Source organism: Sus scrofa, chromosome 13 (genome assembly GCF_000003025.6).
Source record: "Sus scrofa isolate TJ Tabasco breed Duroc chromosome 13, Sscrofa11.1, whole genome shotgun sequence".
NCBI lineage: Eukaryota > Metazoa > Chordata > Mammalia > Artiodactyla > Suidae > Sus > Sus scrofa.
This window is the reverse complement of record NC_010455.5, coordinates 137,947,362-137,965,748: the sequence shown is the minus strand read 5'-3', so window position 1 is coordinate 137,965,748 and position 18,387 is coordinate 137,947,362. Positions and strand designations below refer to the sequence as shown.

At 42.9% G+C, this 18,387-nt stretch overlaps 2 protein-coding genes across 14 annotated transcripts in view; one reads left to right on the top strand and one right to left on the bottom strand.

Annotated features, from left to right (window-relative positions):
* Positions 1-4,762, bottom strand: part of PARP9 (poly(ADP-ribose) polymerase family member 9) — a 39,876-nt gene extending 35,114 nt beyond the window's left edge. For 4 of the 13 annotated variants that reach the window (XM_021070268.1, XM_021070263.1, XM_021070270.1 and 1 more), the window contains exons 1-2: positions 4,247-4,328; positions 2,369-2,516 (exon numbers count right to left, since the gene is read on the bottom strand). The gene's annotated coding sequence lies outside the window, so the exon portion shown is untranslated. Of the gene's footprint in view, positions 1-2,368; positions 2,662-4,246 lie in introns of those variants that run through there. The other 9 variants (XM_021070267.1, XM_021070261.1, XM_021070265.1 and 6 more) reach the window with 7 other exon arrangements.
* DTX3L (deltex E3 ubiquitin ligase 3L) lies at positions 4,368-15,483 on the top strand. Its single transcript, XM_021070271.1, is given in 6 exon segments — positions 4,368-4,594; positions 7,216-7,427; positions 9,339-10,317; positions 10,320-10,873; positions 11,301-11,517; positions 12,616-15,483. Coding segments are annotated over 6 exon segments (2,235 nt in total). The 5' UTR covers positions 4,368-4,410; the 3' UTR covers positions 12,705-15,483.

Sequence of the window (18,387 nt, the reverse complement as noted above, 5' to 3'; positions counted from 1 at the left end):
CAACCAAAAAAATAATAATAATAATTTCTTTTTAGGGCCGCACCTGCGACATATATAAGTTCCTGGGCTAAGGGTCAAACTGGAGCTGCAACTGCTGGTCTACGCCACAGCCACAGCAATACCAGATCCGAGCCGCATCTGTGACCTACGCTGCAGCTTATGGCAACACCGGGTCCTTAACCCACTGAGTGAGGCCAAGGATGGAACCCATATCCTCATCAATACTGGCTAGGTTCTCAACCTGCTGAAGCACAATGGGAATTCCTTGAATCATTTTTAATTTCACAGGTGAAGATGCACAAATTGTGTTTTTTCTGCTGTTGTGACTGTTACCTTCTATCCTTTACAAACAGGTTCCAATTAAAACCATAATGGCAGTTCAAAGAAGGGAAAGAACTGTATGGGCTACAACAGGGAAGCTTTCCTGAAAAGGTGAGCCTAGAGCAAGGCCTTGGGGATGGAGCAGGCTTTTATGTCTTTAGAAGAGAAGTGTGCTACCAAGTGGTAAAATTAAGCACAGCATTCAAAGAGCAATGAGGAAAAACCAGCCTTGAGTGAGTGAAGACCCCTGGAGAGTGTCTGAAGAAAGAGGGAACTGTCTTGTGCCTGTAGAGGGTGTGTTACCGAGTTTGTGATAAATACCGCTGATCTAATTAGAAAGGGGACTAACTGGATACAAATCAGAGACTCTAGGAAAATACATTTTAAAGATTTTCCCATTTAATAAGTAGGAATTAAAGACTGTAAATTTTGACGAGAATAATGGTGTAAATGTTTCAAATGCTTCAAGTTGCTCACAGTCATTGTCACATAATCGCTTGGAGGCTTCTGAGATGATTTCTGATGCCTCTGAAATAGGAATATTTTGTACAACTATCTAGAGCATTAGAGCACTATTATTATTATTATTATTTTTTTTTTTTTTAGAGAGAGCACTATTATTAAGTGTCAGGAAGAGCAGCAAGTCCAAGCACAACCCTAAAATGCAAGGACAAGATGCATTTTTGCCTCCAGAGGGCACTGCTGTTTTCACAAAAGAGGCAAGTCTTCCATGTCTCCTGCGTGGCTAACCCCAGTGGACTCTTCTGTCCCAACCTTTATTTGACCCCTCTCTACAGTTTCCGTCTTCATTTCCTTCTTTGATTCCTGAACCTCTGCTTTCTGGCTGCTCCGATGCCACCTTCCCTTGGTTCTTTTGTTACCTCTCGTTTTGCCTTTACAGGCCCTATCCCCTGGATTCACTTCCACAGTTCACCCTTAATCATCTTCCCCAGGATTTCGTCTGAGAACAGGTCTCAGCTCATTGTATACACCCTCCAAGGGTGAACTCATCCACTCTCATGGTATCAACTCATCAGCTACAAATCTCCCACATCTGTATCTGTAGACGATGGCTCTCCCAAGCCTCATCTTCCAAGTCTACCTGACATCCCATAATCCCCTAAAACGCAGCCTCTGCAAGACTGGACCCTTAATCTCCTTATCCCCAGTCCCCACACCTTACCTACCCCTCAAACAACCCCCTCCAAAATCCTCCTTTACCTGCTGGATTCCACAGCATGGTAGTAAATAATACATCAGTTACCCACTCAAGTCAGAAATCTGGAATCTTCTCTTCTGTCCTATATTCAATCCATCATGGGTCCTGCCCACCTAAATCACTTTCAAATATGGCTCCACCCTCCTTGCCCACTGATAGTCCATCACTCCAGGGCCGCAGAGCCTCTTGCTTGAGCTATGGCAATACATTCTTTTTAAATACTTAAATGCATTTAATATACAGTTTATTATTTGAATAGGCATTACATTTACAGATTCAAATTTAGAAAGTGTGAAAGGCTCCCTCCTACTTCCCTCACTGAAGTCCCTTCCCAGAGGCAAGCAATGTTATTAGGTTCTCCTGTATCCTTCCAGAGGCATTTTTTACACAAAAGATAGCGTCTTTTTAAAAAAAACCCTAAAGAAGAAGGCATTTATTTGAGAAGCATTTTTCTGCTCAAAACCTTCAGCAGGAATTCCCGTAGTGGCTCAGTGGTTAACGAATCCGACTGGGAACCATGAGGTTGTGGGTTCGATCCCTGACCTTGGTCAGTGGGTTGGGGATCTGACATTGCCATGAGCTGTGGTGTAGGTTGCAGACGAGGCTCGGATTCCGCGCTGCTGTGGCTCTGCTGTGGCTCTGCTGTAGGCTGGCGGCTACAGCTCCGATTATGCCACGGTAGTGGCCTAAGAAATGGCAAAAAGACAAAAAAAAAAAAAAAGACCTTCAGTAGACTCCACTACCTACAGTAAAGATCAAGCCCTTTAGTCCGCCTGGCATTCAAGGGGCTCTTTGCCATTTCTGCTTCCCAGCCTCCCCTTTACGTACCCCACACTCCAGGCAAACAGCAGCGTGTGGAATGGCACTATTTGATGTTCTCCAAACTCTCCTTCACCTCTGGGCCTTTGTCCTCATGGGCAGGAAGCTCTGGGACACCAGCTTTGGTCAGAGTGCTCTTCAGAGCCTGTGCCATCCTCTAAAGGTAGTATCTTTTACACACTGCATCTTGCCTTTCCGTTCAATGTATCCGAGACATCTTTCCATATTAGCACCAGACAGCACCTTCCTTCTTTCTACTGCTCATTGCATTCCAGTGTATAAATGCACTGTAAGATATTTAACTGCCAGTCCACCTTTTTTATGGACATTTAAGGAGTTCTAAATCCTCTGCTATTATAAAAAGAGCTATAAAGAGCAACTTAGTATGTAGGTCACCTCAAACAGGTGCTAATCGATCGGTGGGGCAAATTCCTAGAAGTGGAACTGCAGAATAAGGATATATATGCAGCTATAATTCTGATTACTATCAAACTATTCTCCATAAAGAGGGGCTCATTTCCAGTCTTACCAGCCATGTGCAAAAACTTTATTTCTGGCCTCTCCACTTCCAATTATCCTTACATGGAAATGTGTCCTCCATATCACTGTCAAAACCAACTTTCTAAAATGCACATTTGACATGACACTCCTGTGATACGAGCCTTCCACGTCTCCCTACTGATCTCAAGACTTTTCAACATCTGGAACTTTGCTATCCAGTGTGGGCCATTAGCCACATGTAGCTCTAGAGCACTTAAATGTGGCTAATCTCAACAGAATGTGACATAAATGTGAAATAAAGACTGGACTGCAATGACTTAGGATGACATAAAAACAACGCAAAATATCTCAATTAAGTTTTTAACATTGACTATCTGATGAAATGGTTCATTTAGGATGCAGTGAATTAAAGAATATAATTAAAAATAATTTCACCTGTTTATACTCTAAGAACTATGACTACTAAAAATTTTAAAATTAGGGAGTTCCCGTTATGGCTCAGCAGAAACAAACCTGACTAGCATCCATGAGGATGTGGGTTTGATCCCTGACCTTGCTCAATGGGTTAAGGATCTCGAATTGCCCTAAGCTGTGGTGTAGGTTGCAGAGGCCTGTGGCTACAGTTCCAATTCCACCCCTAGTTTGGGAACCTCCATATGCTTCGAGGGTGGCCCTAAAAAGACAAAGTAAGTAAAATAAAAAATTTTTAAATTAACACGTAGGTCTCATTCCAGACAGCGCTGCTCTAGCCCCTTCCTCTGTCACCTCCCTCACCCATTTCATCTCCTCCAAGGCCTCTGTACTCCTCAGTGCTTTAGATACTGTGGTCCCTGCATCTCAGAGGCTCCCCCTCCCTCCCTCTTTTAAGAGTCTGTTTCCTCTGGAGGCCTTCAAAAGATTTTGCTTTTTTGGTATCAATTCACCTCCCTTTACAGCTGGTGAGGTCAGGTGCCTAGGCTCTCACCTTTATTCCCAGGCACACAGGCCAGCATGCAGTTCAGTACTGCATGTTGGCCAAATCAAGAAATGAAGGCAGAAAAGCCTTAAGAGTCTGTCTAAAGCATAGAGTTAGAGGGAGGTAACTGCACGCAGGTGAACATATTCAATTTTTTTTAAAAAGTAGGTAAGTTTCACCTGAATTCAGAATGTGAATTACAATTTCAGCTGCAAATTAACAGTAACAACAAGAACAGTTAAAAGGAATCACGAACTTAGGAGAAACTTTCTTTGACTTGAGTATCTGCCTAGTCTCCATCCTCACCAGGGGAGGCCTGGCCCTGGGAGCCCGCCTCTCGCCCGCCGGCTCGTCCTCAGAGCCCCCTGGAGAAGACCGCGGAGCTTCCGGCGCCCACTGCCTCGGGAAACAGGGGACAGGGACCTACTCACCTGGCAGTCCGCGGCGAGGAGGACAAGGAGGAGAGGAAGGGGAGGCGGCTCTGCCTGGAACCGCTCTGGATCTCGAGGAAAGCGAAACTGAAACTTTGCGCTCCTGGGTGGCGGGGCGGTGCGCACCCCTGCCCCGGCCCGGATGCGAAGCGAGCCCCGGCGCCATGGCTTCGAACGGCTGCCCGCCGTCACCGCTGCTCGTGCGGGTGTCCCAGCCCGGCACCCGCCTACAAAGGAAGCTGGAAAAGTACTTCCAGAGCCGGGAGTCAGGCGGTGGGGAATGCACCGTCCAGGCCCTGGACCGCAACAACCCAGACACCTTCCGGGTGCAGTTCCTGCAAAGGGCAGGTGAGCGGCTGGCGAGGGCTGGGGGGGCAACTGCCATCCTTGGGGCGTGGGTGCGTGCAGACCCAGTTCAGAGGAGCCAGGAGAGAGTGAGGGAGAAGGTCTAGGAACGTCTGGTGGGGAACAGGAACCGCGGCTCCTGCTGGCACGAGGCGCAGAGCCACAGCAAAGGACAGAGCCCGGAGGAGCCCAATCTGTGATCGGTCGGACCGCGCCTTAAAGTTGACGCTTTCCAGAATCCTCCTCCGAACTCATAAATCTCAGCTTTCAGAAGAACACCCTTGCCACCCCCAGACACCTGTCAGCCCTTGTCATTTAGGTGTTCCAGTTTTATGGGTTTTTTTTTTTCAGTAAAATTTAACAGCTTGTATTTATTAAAATAAGCCCATTGATGAATATTAATTTCATCCTATTTATTAAGAGTAACTAGTCAATGTCCTGTGATAAACCATAGTGGAAAAGAATATGAAAAATAAAGTATACATGTATAACTGAATCACTTCGCTGTAGAGCAGAAATTAGCACATTGTAAATGACCTATACTTCAAAAAAATAATTTTTTTTTTTTTAAGTCATGCCAGACTTTCTGGAGAAAATAACTTTTGTTTTAAAAGAACTAGAATTGATTTGATCATTCACTATTAGGTTATTTTTGGTAGATACCGGTTGCCTTCCATCCTTGGAAGTACATGGTCTCATACAATGAAATTTTGTCAAATGTGAAACATCTATTTACAAGTAGGCATCAAAGCACTTATATGGGAGTTCCCTTGTGGCCCATCTGGTTAAGGATCCAGGGTTAACTCTGCAGCGGTTCAGACTGCTGCTTTGGCTCAGGTTTGATTCCTGGCCCTGAGAATTTCCACATGCCATGGACACGGCCCCCCAAAATTTTTATATGACCTGGTGTCAGCTCGATGTAGTCCCAGCTGTTTGCCTTTTTAGATGCTCTGATAGCACCTTGCATGAAAGGTTCATTAGAGACTTCTGCAGCAATATTCTAGTAGCAGAACACAGCTATCCTTCTAGTTAGGTGGCAAAACTGCTTTGAATTAGCTGCTGAACCAGGACTGTGAAGCCTAGGGCCTATACTGGGCTCACTAGATTCTTATACCCCTTTGTAAGAACAGGAGTGCCTATGTTACATTTGAAACTGATCAACGCATTTTGAAAACCACTCATTTCACCAATAAAGCAATCTTAAGACCAATATCCATTATTCTAATTAAGGCAACTGTGTTAATAGGAGAGAAATGCAGGTGACACTTGTAGTCTTTTTTTAAGAGTATGAACTTCAGTCATCCTTTTAGTGTTAACTAGTCACCCTAGGTTTATACTTATGATTAGTGTACTTTATTTATTTTTTTTGGAAGGCTGTAAAATAATTTTATTTTGGTTTTGGTTTTGTTTTAAATGGTTTTTATTTTTTCCATTATAGCTGGTTTACAGAGTTCTGTCAATTTTCTACTGTACAGCAAAGTGATCCAATCACACATACATATATGCATTCTTTTTCTCATGTTATCCTCCATCATAAATGACTAGATATAGTTCCCAATGCTAATACAGCAGGATCTCATTGCTTATCCATTCCAAAGGCAATAGTTGGCGTCTATTAACTCCAGATTCCCAGTCCCTCCCACTCCTTCCCCCTCCCCCTTGGCAACCACAAGTCTGTTCTCCATGTCCATGAGTTTTTTTTTCTGTGGAAAGGGTCATTTGTGCTGTATATTAGATCCCAGATATAAGTGATATCATATAGTATTTGTCTTTCTGACTTACTTCACTTAGTATGAGAGTCTCTAGTTCCATCCATGTTGCTGCAAATGGTATTATTTAGTTCTTATGGCTGAGTAGTATTCCATTGTGTAAATATACCACATCTTCTTAAAACATTCATCTGCAGATGGACATTTGTTTCCATGTCTTGGCTATTGTGAATAGTGCTGCAATGAACATGCGGGTGCATGTGTCTTTTTCAAGGAATGTTTTATCTGGATATATGCCCAAGCGTGGGATTGCTGGGTCATGTGGTAGTTCTATATTTAGTTTTCTGAGGTACCTCCATACTGTTTTCCATGGTGGTTGGAGCACAGTTTTATGTTTTAAATAATTATTTGATAGATTAGTTCTTGAGAATGGCAAAAGTTATTTATGCTCACTACTGAAAAAGGAGAAAAGAATAAAGAAAACCATGTGGAGAAAAACAGTGTGGACATTTGGGGCATAATTCCTCCCAGCCCTTTTCTCTGAACGTCAGTAAACACACACATATAGTTACAAAACTGAGTCTACACTTTTGATTCCTGCTTTTTGTCACTTAGAGCAGGTGTTATTCCATATCATGAAATGGGAGACTGGAGGCAGTTTCAGGAATATGACTTTTAATGAGTGGATGATATTCCATTATCATTATGCTTTCCTTTCTATAGTAAAACTTAAGCTGTCTACTTTGGTGTCTTGAATAGCTTGCTTGCCCTATCACCAATCCACCATTCCAGGATGCAGGGAACTGCCCTCACTGGGAGGGTACTGGGGCAAGGTACGGATGCCTAAGTAGGAGGATTCCTTGAAATCACTCCCATTTCTATGTGTATTGTGTATATTTAATGTCTCCACTGAAGGTAAAGAGGGAGTATTGAAAAAAGAAAAGCACCAAATTGTGGTTGACAGCAAAACAGTGACTATTTTCCTGGAATCCAATGAAACTGCAATAGAGAAGAATACAAGACCTAGGATATCGTCTTTGACACAGTCAAAAAAAGGGGCGAGGGATGGTGAAAAGCAACCGAATGAGAAGCACATTCCTAATGCTTCAGATTCCTCCATCCAGAAGGTGAGTATTGAAGAGAGCTACCCTGCAACTTGCTCTCTAGTCCAAGGACCATTTGCTGAGACGTTACTTTGAGCCTGGCACTGTTCTAGGCACTGGGACACAGAGGTAGACACAACAGACAGATCCCTGCTGGGAATGGAGAGGTATGTAGAAAAACAATAAGCAAGTAAACAAAATAATAAAACCATTTAGGAGAGAGATCTATGCTAAGAAGAAAATAGAATGGGGTTTTTGCCTTAGTGCGTGACAGGGCCAGGCAAGGAAGGAGTTTGTGTTGTTTCTGACCAGAAGTCTCTGAGGAGGTGACATTTGCCCTGAGACTTGAATGATGAGCAGAAGCCAGCCATACAGAGTCAGTCAAGAAATGAGTATCAGCTGCCTACTGTGTGCCAGGTGCTGTCACAGGAGCTGGGACACAGCCAGGAACATAGCAGACCTTGCCCTCAGGGACCTTACGTTCTAGTGAGGGCACCAAACAACAACAGTAGGCAAATAGATGGGAATAACATATCTGCCAGTGATAAAGGCTAGGAAGAAGAATAAAGCAGGGGAAATGATAGGACCATTAAAGCAGGATACATGACAGAACCACTATCTTAAATAGGATATCAGGAAAAACCTCTCAAATGAGGTGACATCTGAGTAGAGATACAAATGAAGGGTGGATTCCTAGGGGAAGAAAGTTCTAAGCAGAGGGGAAAAAATAAGTGCAAAGCTTACCTCCTTGCCCAGACAGAAGCTTACATCCTGAGCCCCAGGAGATTCAAAGAGGGAGGCCAGTTGCCTGGAAGGGAGAGAGCAGGAGAGAGGGTTAAAGAGGAACTCAGAGATGGGGTCTTTGAGGGATGAAGGTCAGGACTTTGGATTTGAACTGAAATGTTAGATTCCTCAGATGGTTTTGAGCCAGGGGATCAGAGTGAGCTGATTGACATTTCTGAAGGATCACTCTGGCTGCTGCATGGAGAACTGAGTGTAGGAAGAAGGCTCAGGTGGAAGGTTAGCGCCCAGGTATAAGGGGCTGCAGTGAGCCAGGTGCAAGGTGATAATGGCTTGGATTCTGAATGATCCTGGTGGATGTGTGAGGAATGGCTGGATTCAGGAAGCATTTTGAAGGAAGATGTAGAGGATGAATGTTATGTGTGGAGAAAATGGCATGTGCGAAGACCTTGAGGAGGAACAAAACTTTAGAAATCTTGCTTTATATTACATTCAATTTGCCTTTTTTTTTTTTTTTTTTTTTTTTTTTTTTTTTTTTGCCTAACCTGTGTATTTGCCGTATTTTGAACTTCTAAAGGTCAAAGTTTAGCCTAGCAATATTTCATGCAGTTAGGTGGTTAAAAAAAAAAAAAAAAAGAAAAGAAAAAAAGAAAAGAGAGAGGAAGGTAGAAAAAAACAGTAACAGGAAAAAATGAAAAAACATCCTCCTCATACTGATGACTCTGTTCCAGGCTCACACTCTTTAGTGAGAAATAACAGCAGTTTACCCAGAAAGCCAGAGTGCCTTCTTTTCACCCAATTTCCCAAGGTCAAACAGATAGTGGCAGCTCGAGAATCCAGGTGTCTTGTCCAGGGAACTTTAAAAAATACTGCTCAGAATCTATGGAGATGTGGCTGGGCCTTGGCGTTTTCTTCCCTGACCATACGATTCTGATGTACACCTAGGGCTGGGCTCCTCTGGGTACGTTGCAAAAAGGATTTGAAAGAAGTCATATGGGATGGAAATCCTGTGAAATTAGATTGTTATGATCATTATACAACTACAGATGTGATAAATTCATTTGAGTAATAAAAAAAAAGAAAAAAAGAAAGAAGTTATAGTGGTTGTTTCTCTACTCTCTAGATATGCTCCTGCGAGGAGAACGTAGGCCTGGATGTCTAAGAGAGTTCACTTGTTCCCTTTCAAAATTTCAGATCTTTCTTACTGTCACAGCTGAACTGAACTGCCGCCTGTTTTCTAAAGAGCAGAGGGACTGCATCACCACTCTCTGCCCCAATGTCCAACGATGGGAGGGTGCTGATGGAATTAAGACGGTGTTTGGTGACTTCAAAGATATTGAAAAAATACATAGCTTCTTGAATGAGCAGCTCCTGGGAAGGGGGCAGACACATGAATTGTCCCCCATGACAACAGAGAGGGAGCCGTTCCATCAAGAGGACAGGAACAGCTATGTTTTTCCCTCTGAATCAAAAACCAAGTCAGAAGCAAAAAGCAATGGTTTTGAAGTTCCCTTGGCTTTCTTTGAATACTTCACATATACCTCTCCGGATATAATACCCTCAATACAGAAAACATTTGGTATAAGAATAAACGCTCAGGAGAGTTCTCAGGGTATGGTCTATTTAGACTTCACTGCAAGACAATCAAGTGATCTCGAAGCAGCTCTCGGGATTTTTGCCAGTGAATTTCAGAAGACCGTAGAGACTCTGAGCAAGGACAGTGTTGCTTTAGCAGACAGTATGCAGGCAAATAAAATCAAACAGGAATTAAGTGACCAGTTTAAAAAGCTCCTCATAAAGGCAAAAGGCAGAGAATTAACTCTCCTTGGGACCACAGGTGACATTTCGGCTGCCAAAGATTTTCTTGCCTCAAAAATTTCTGAAAGTCTTGTCACCGCACCTGTGAAAATACTGACTCCCGGACTCGTGATGAATGTAATTGAGATGGACACTGCTCACTACAAGCTTTTAGAAGCAGAATTATTCCAGGAGATATCAAAGATTGAAAGAAAGTACGACACTCAAAGTAAAATTTGGGGAATAGGTCAGAAAACCTGCATTCTGTTTGAACCTATATCCAAGGAGTTAGACCTGTCTGTGCATGCTTATTCAAGTTTCATCGATAGCTACCAACATGTCTCATGTCAGATTGTGAACGAAGTTATTTCACTGAAACGTTTGGTCAGGAAAGAAAGCACTTACAAGGGGCCAAGTTCTCTGATGACTTTAGACAAAGCCATCCAGATATACACTTTGTGCTAAGTCAAGACTCAGTGACTTTGACTGGGTTGCCACATCACCTTGCAAAGGCAAAAGCGTATGTCTTAAACAGAGCAGGAATGTCTCTGTCGGCTGGAGAGAAATGGAATGAAACACTCATGGACATTGATAGTAATGATTCAAAAACAGCTTCACCAACACTCCTGTGCCCCATCAGTGCTCAAGTGTCAGGAGGGGACAAGGAAAAGGACATATGTAGCATCTGCATGGACATCATGAGTAATAAAAAAGTGCTCTCAAAGTGCAAGCATGAATTCTGCAGCCCTTGTATCAACAAAGCCTTGTCATATAAGCCAGTCTGTCCTGTGTGCCAAACTTCCTATGGTGTCCAGAAAGGGAATCAGCCAGATGGAGATATGTATGTCACTGTCTTAAGAGATTCGCTTCCAGGTTATGAACCCTGTGGCACCATTGTGATTACGTATGTTATTGAAGGAGGCGTACAAACAGTAAGTGTTTCTAAGATCCCTTGGTTTCTTCCCAATATATTGGGATTACCAGAGCAAAAGGGACTGTTCAGCTACCAATTAGACAGTGGATTTCCTGGGTAATTATCTCCATGGTCACATGCAAGGGTTTTAAATGATGATAAAGTAACAACATTTATTTATAACTTAGGTATCTATTGTGTCTGTTAAGACAGAGAAAGGGTGGGTAGTGACTGTGTCTTGGAGTGGGGTAGTCAGCAAGGCAGATAGCATTCCTAGCATGAACTTGGGGAAAGAGGGCAAATATGAATTACATGGGGGGTATGAACAAACCTTCAATACTTCTGTTGTTTTTTGTTTGTCCTACCTGCATATGAACACATCTATGCATACTGTTAAATTCAGACACAGGGATGTTTTCATGTGACATTTTCTTACCTTTGTACAGAAAGAGCACCCAAACCCAGGAAAGAGATTTTCAGGAACACGTCGAACTGCATACTTGCCTGATAACAAGGAAGGAAATGAAGTTTTGGGATTGCTTCGTAGGGCCTTTAAGCAAAAACTAATCTTCACAGTGGGAGAGTCTCGACAAACAGGAGCTTCAGATGTCATTACATGGAATGACATCCACCACAAAACGTCCTGGTGTGGGGACCACACAGGTGGGAACCTTTTGAACCATAATGGCTGCTACACAGAATTTAAAGGTTGTAAAACAGGGCAGTTGGAGGATGTGGCTGTAAGGAGGGAGTTTATAGCACTGAGATTGGACACAGTAAAGTATTTTGACAGATGCTAGTCTGGGGTGATAATCTCAAAGGCAGAAAGATTGGTTCCCATCACCTTCTATCTTCCAAGCATAAAGTATCCTACAGTTACTAAATTTTGCATCAAAGGGCAGGGGATCTTCAGAATCCAAGATGAATCGTACCAAGGTGATTTAATTTGGGGGTTCATGTCTGTTTGAAGGGTAGATTCTAGGAATATTATTTACTTTGCCTTCTTTTAAGATCACCCTTTCTTCTACCCTCCTCTCCCATCAGTTAGTAGAGATACTAAATTCACTTGGCTAACAGTTTTCTAGAAAAAAGTCTTAGTTAATGGTGTTGGAAGTATATTATGGGCAATCCAATTGTTCTTTATGAAATTCAGATAGAATACCTCAGCCCCTTAGTATTCAAAAGGGAATACAGGGAGTTCTCTTCGTGGCTCAGTGGTTAACGAACCTGACTAGGATCCATGAGGATGTGGGTTTGATCCCTGGCCTTGAAGTGGGTTGAGGATCCAACATTGCTGTGAGCTATGATGTGGATTACAGGCATGGCTCAGGTCCCACATTGCTGTTGCTGTGGCTGTGGCTGCCAGCTACAGCTCCAATTGGACTCCTAGCCTGGGAACTTCTATTTGCCGTGGGTATGGCCCTAAAAAGCAAAAAAAAAAAAAAAAAAAAAAAAAAAAAAGGAATACATCCTGAGACTTTTAATTTCCCAAATTTGAAAATCCTCCTATAGTAAAACAATTATCTTCCATAAAAATATAGTATAACATTATGAGAATCACTGCTTAACATGAGCTGAAAATTCAAGTTATTGGAAGGCAGATCCTGGACAGGCAGCTAGGCCTACTCACTAGGTAAACGGACTCATATCCACACACTTAAATGTGATTAACAGTCATCAGCCTCAGCATTGCAACATTGAGTGTTAATCCTAAGGACCTACTGTACAGATCTTTTTAAAACCATTTGCGATAAAGCTAAGGGCCTTCTTCCTTACGCAGGCATGGCTACCCTGATCCTGACTATCTGAAACGTGTCAAGCAGGAGCTGAAAAGTAAAGGAATTGAGTAAGAAGCCTACTGGAAGGATGCCTTGAGCCAAGCTTGCAAAAGGCACAGTTGAAGAAGCAGAGTAAATACTCATCTAAAGCCTCATGTAAAAACACCTCTAAAAAATGTTCATCTCAAGAAGTGGTTTGTGTAAGAGTAAGAATGTGCTGGTGTGTCCTTTCTGAAGTGTTACCTTTTATGGAAGATAAAATCCCCAAAGATCTGTGTAGTTTTGCTGCTGAAGTATTGTGCCCCGTTCTTGTGTCACTGCTCTGGGGGCAGGGGTGGAGTGCCATGGGTCTGTGAGGTACTAGCTGCCAGGTGGTCATCTTTTTATGGCCATCTCGGGGGCAGTCCTTTAGTTTTGTTTGTTTGCCCTTTAATCTTTACACTAAAAGTAAAATCCTAGTGTAAATGGGGAAGAAAAAGACTTTGGTTATGGAAAACTAGAGACTCACGTTCCTCTTCCCTTCCCCATGGCCAGAAAATGGCCAGGACAGAGATTGAGTAACCTTTGGTAATAAATGAAAAGAGGCTATTACTTTTCACAACACAGACCCTGGTGTACAATTGATGCTTAATAAATTTTTGCTGCCAGACTCAAGTTGCTAATGACCCAGCAGAGGGAGATATGCTCCCTAAATCTTTGGTAAAGGCAGGAGTAAGGAAGCCATTTCTGGAGTCTTCACCACTGATTTTTTTTTTTTTTTTTTTCTGTCTTCTAGGGCCACACCCATGGCATATGGAAGTTCCCAGGCTAGGGGTCCAATCGGAATTGTAGCTGCTGGCCTATGTGCGAGCCACAGCATTGCGAGACCTGAGCTATGTCTGTGACCTACACCACAGCTCACGGCAACGCTGGATCCTTAACCCACTGAGCAAGGCCAGGGATCAAACCTGTGTCCTCATGGATGCCAGTTGGGTTCGCTAACCTCTGAGCCACGATGGGAACTCCCTCACCACTGATTTTGAAGACTGAGTTTCTTATTCTAGAACACTTGGCCTCTGAGCTCTGGGACTGGCCTCTTAACATTGTCTTTGCTCCCCACCGGGTCCATATAATCTGCCACATGGCATGCACTTGCCCTGTCACAGTAATGCTATTTGTGGCGCTCTCTCTCTCTCTCCTTTTTTTTTTTTTTTTTTTTTTTTTTTCTTGGCTGCACCCATGGCATGCAGCAGTTTCAGGGCCAAGGACTGAGCCTGTGCCACAACAGTAACAATGCTGGATCATTAACCTGCTGAGCCACCAGGGAACGCTGCTACATGTCTCTGAACACTTTTTTCCTTTTGAATATTATTGTACTTTTGAGTATATCCTGCTTCCAATTTTAACAGATAAATCACCAAAATTTCCATAGACTATCATTTTCTCAGTAACTGTAGCTCTTACAGTAGCACTTTTCCCATCCTTTTGCTAAGTCCCACCAAGGCATGATTTCTCCCTTAAAATCTTTCTCCCTGATAATCTCTGGACAAAGACAAAGCTAGGGTTTAGCCTACTATAAGGAATATATGACATGTCAAATTGTTCTTTTAAATGGTTCTCCAAGTCAGAAAAAAGTTTTAGTAGCAAACTATCTGGTTATCCATGTCCCAGCCTCTCTCCAAAAATGATTAATGAGATTTCTTTTCCTAAAGATATGCATACACACATCTTTTTTTTTTTTTTTGTCTTTTTGCCATTTCTAGGGCCGCTCCCGCGGCATATGGAGGTTCCCAGGCAAGGGGTCGAATCGGAGCTGTAGCCACCAGCCTATGCCAGAGCCACAGCAACGCGGGATCCGAGCAGTGTCTGCAACCTACACCACAGCTCACGGCAACGCCGGACCGTTAACCCACTGAGCAAGGCCAGGGACTGAACCCGCAACCTCATGGTTCCTAGTCGGATTCGTTAACCACCCATTTTTTTCTTTCTTTTTTTTTCTAATGGTTGTACCCACAGCCTATAGAAGTTCCTGAGCCAGGGACTGAATCTGAGCGACAGCTGCAGCATTGCTGTATCCTTTAACCCACTGTGCTGGGCCAAGGATGGAACCTGTGCCTCTGAAGCCACCCCAGCCACTGCAGTCAGATTCTTAACCTATTGCACCACAGTGGGAACTTCCACACGTTAATTTTTTTTTTTATCAGATAGTAATAGTTAATATTATGTACTTAATTTTGTCTCTTTTATAAGTAACTGTTAGCATATCTATTTTATAATTGAAAAAAAGGATGCACAGAGAGGATAAGTTCCTTGACAAAAGTCACATAATTAATAAGTAGAAGTGCTGAGATTTGAAGGAGTTAGTCTAGCTGCACAATTGTTATGCCCTGGAAATACACTATGTCCTACAAGGGTCTTCCCCTCCATGGAGCAGGTTGAAGAATTCCCATTATTCCGAGCTTCTCTTGGGACTGGATTCCTGCACAGTACTCAAAGCAGATTTCCTCTGAGGAAGTCTTGTTTGAAGAGCCTAAAAACCTAGAATCTTTTTCTTTGTCCAGAGAGTTGAGGAAGCTTAAGGTAATGATGTATCTTAAAAAAAACCAGATTAGACATTTAGTTTTTGATGATTCACTAAAGTCTTGCAGTTACGATTATTTTGTATCTACTGATATTTTAGCTAAATGTGCTTCAAAAAAGTCAAAGTTTGATTTCCTGCCTGCTAAGTTCTGGATCTTTGATTACAACATGTGTGCTTAGGCAAGTTTCATTTAGTGCGAGTGGTTGGCAAGCCTTTGGATTACTGCCTTTGCTCTGTGGAAAGTACTATCATCTGTATCTGTTATAAATAAAGTTATATACATATTAGGAGCAGACTGTCTATGTTCGTTCCCACTTTTTTCTTTTTCTTTAGGTTGAGAGTCTGGCTGTTTCTTACAACACATACAGTGTACAACACACCATGTGGTGGATGTCTTTGCTTGATTTTGTGTGTAGCTACTGCTAAACAGTATCACAAAAGAACTTAGTTACTGTTGACTTCACGGCCACTTTCAGTGGTAAAAATCACATGTCTTAATAGTCTTCCTTCTTAACACACAGGTTGTTACAAAGGTAAAAGTAGGCTGCTGGGAGTTCCCGTTGTGGCTCAGTGGTAACAAACCCAACTAGTATCCATGAGGATGCAGGTACAATTCCTGGTCTCGCTCAGTAGGTTAAGGATCTGGTGTTGCTGTGAGCTGCGGTCTAGGTCGAAGACATGGCTCAGATCCCATGTTGCAGTTGCTGTGGTGTAGACCAGCAGCCACAGTTCCCATTCAATCCCTAGCCTGGGAACTTACATGTGTCTCACCTGCAGCACCCCCCGCCCCAAAAGTAGCCTGCTGGTTTTGCCTCTTCCTTCCTTCTGGAGAAAGCATAGTAATACCCTAGCAAGCTACACTTGTCCCTCCTTGCTCCACGAGTTTGTGTTTCACCTCCCCAGCATCAATACTGGATTACCCAGATGGCTCACTAGGTACGAGAAAATCAGGGTACTTTTCTCTTCAAAGGAGAAAGGAGAATTACAAATAATATTGAGATATTTGACGTTTCCCTGAAGATCATAAGCTCCTGCACACAGTTTCAGTGTGTATTTTCTCCCACACACCCAAGCACTCCAACACCAGCTGAATGTCCTACAATTCTGACCTCTATCTGGAGACAGCATCAGATTCCACAGGTGCGACTCAGTCCCACAAGACTACCTTCCATCTCAGCTGCCTATTGCAAGTCTAGATTGTTACCTGTGCTTCTGACTGAATGGCTATAAAATAAGAGGTTCTGACAACCCCTTCCTTGGGTTCAATTGATTTTCTAGAGAGGCTCAGAAAACTCAGGAAACCAGGTTGCTCACTGGATTCCTAGTTTACGATAAAAGGATATAACTCAGGAACAGCTAGAGGAAAGAGGTACATGTGGGAAAAAGGCAAGGAGCTTCCATGCCCTTTCCAGGTGTACTGCTTTCCCCGAGTCATCAAGTGTTCACCAACCTGGAAGCTCGTTCAATCCCCCATTATTTTGAGTTTTTTGGAGGCTTCATTACAGAGGCATGATTGAATCATTGGTCATTAGTGACCCGACTCAATTTCTAGTTCCTGACTCCCCTCCCCCAGAGATCAAGAGGGTGGGAAAGTTCCAATCCTTAATCTGGGTTGGTTTCTCTGGCAACCTTTGCAAAATCAGCTCAATAACATAACAAAAGATACCTCTTTTTCATTCTCAGCACTCAGGAAATTTCAAGGGTTTTAGAAGCTCTATGCCAGAAATGGGGATGAAGACCATATACATATTCTTATTATAAATTACAACATCACAAACAACATCGGAGCAGTTGTTAGGAGATTGGACTTCCTCATTCTTGCCTCAGGTTTAGTGCTATTTAGTTAGTTTATTTTTTCCATACAAAAGTTGGGTACTATTTCCTTTTCTATTGACTGGATCTTGCAGCCCGTAAAACACGGAGCCTTAGGGAAAGAGTAAGATGCTAACAATTTGTTTGGGAGGTACACACCCAGGTCAGTGAAGGTGAAGACAAACAGGGAAGTGAGGCAAACTAAGATGCAATGCTATGCAATGCCACGGGCTCTCACGCTGGCCACTGCTTCACAGCAGGCTGACTGGAGCTTTATTTGTGTGACATCTGAATAAAACCAAGCATTATTTCAACTTTATTTCTCAGTTATGACATGGCTATAATTTTATGTTTACCATGACTGACCTCTATCCTAGTTCACCATTAACTTAGCTTGCTCCTTCTATTAGGAGCATTTTTCTATTAAAAGCTGATGATGCATGTTGAGGTTAAAGATTAATTGTTCTCATTGCTTTACCTTTGTCTTTGTTCCTAGTCCCTTACTTTCCAAGATTAGCTAATCAGAGATTTATGGCTCAGGTAATGTGAGACATCAAGGCTACTTGGAACCATGTGATTAAGACAGTCATCTCTGGAAACGGAAGATGAGTCCCTCCTCCAGCAAAAAGCCCTTTGCTCTTTTCCCTATATAATCTTGTGAACTGGAGTTTGGCACTTGCCACACTTGCCATCTGCCTCTACTTGGATTAAATCATGAGCCACTGTAGCTGCTGAGCAGAGCTTGGGATAGAAATCAGAAGTGATGCAATCTGTGCTCTAGGAAAACAGGAAGAACAGGTCTTGATAGTCAGATATTTTTTAGGAGATTTTATGTGCCCAATTCTTGTGTCTTCTCACATCTAGAAATACACCAAAATCCTTCATGATGACTGATGTCTGTGACTAGTAGTAACCTTCAAGAGACCAGCAACAAACTTTTGTAAAATGTGTGCAGGGCTGCATGCACCCACCCTCACCTTTACCCAAACCACTGATATTATTTCCCCCTGCCTCTTTGGGGCAGAATTTCAGAGCTATCTGAAATACCACAGCACAGCACTACCCAGGCTGTAGTTAAGTGGACAAAATCAAAAGATGTCACAGTCATCTGTGAGTGCAGCCACTCCCAAGGGTGAGCTGGTGAGCCCTGAGGGAACTAGGGAAAGAAACAAAGAATACTGGCCCAGATAGGTGAGGTGCATATCAAAGGAGTGATTCCAGTAAGCCCAGACATTTACATCTTCCCATAGAAGCATGCTGAATTCCTTAACTTGAGATATCTGGTTTTCTGTATATCTTTTGTTCCTAGTACCTTCCCTTTGTTGCAAAAACTCATATATCCTAGATATCCCCTCACCTCTTCAGAGTGGTTTTCTCAGGGCT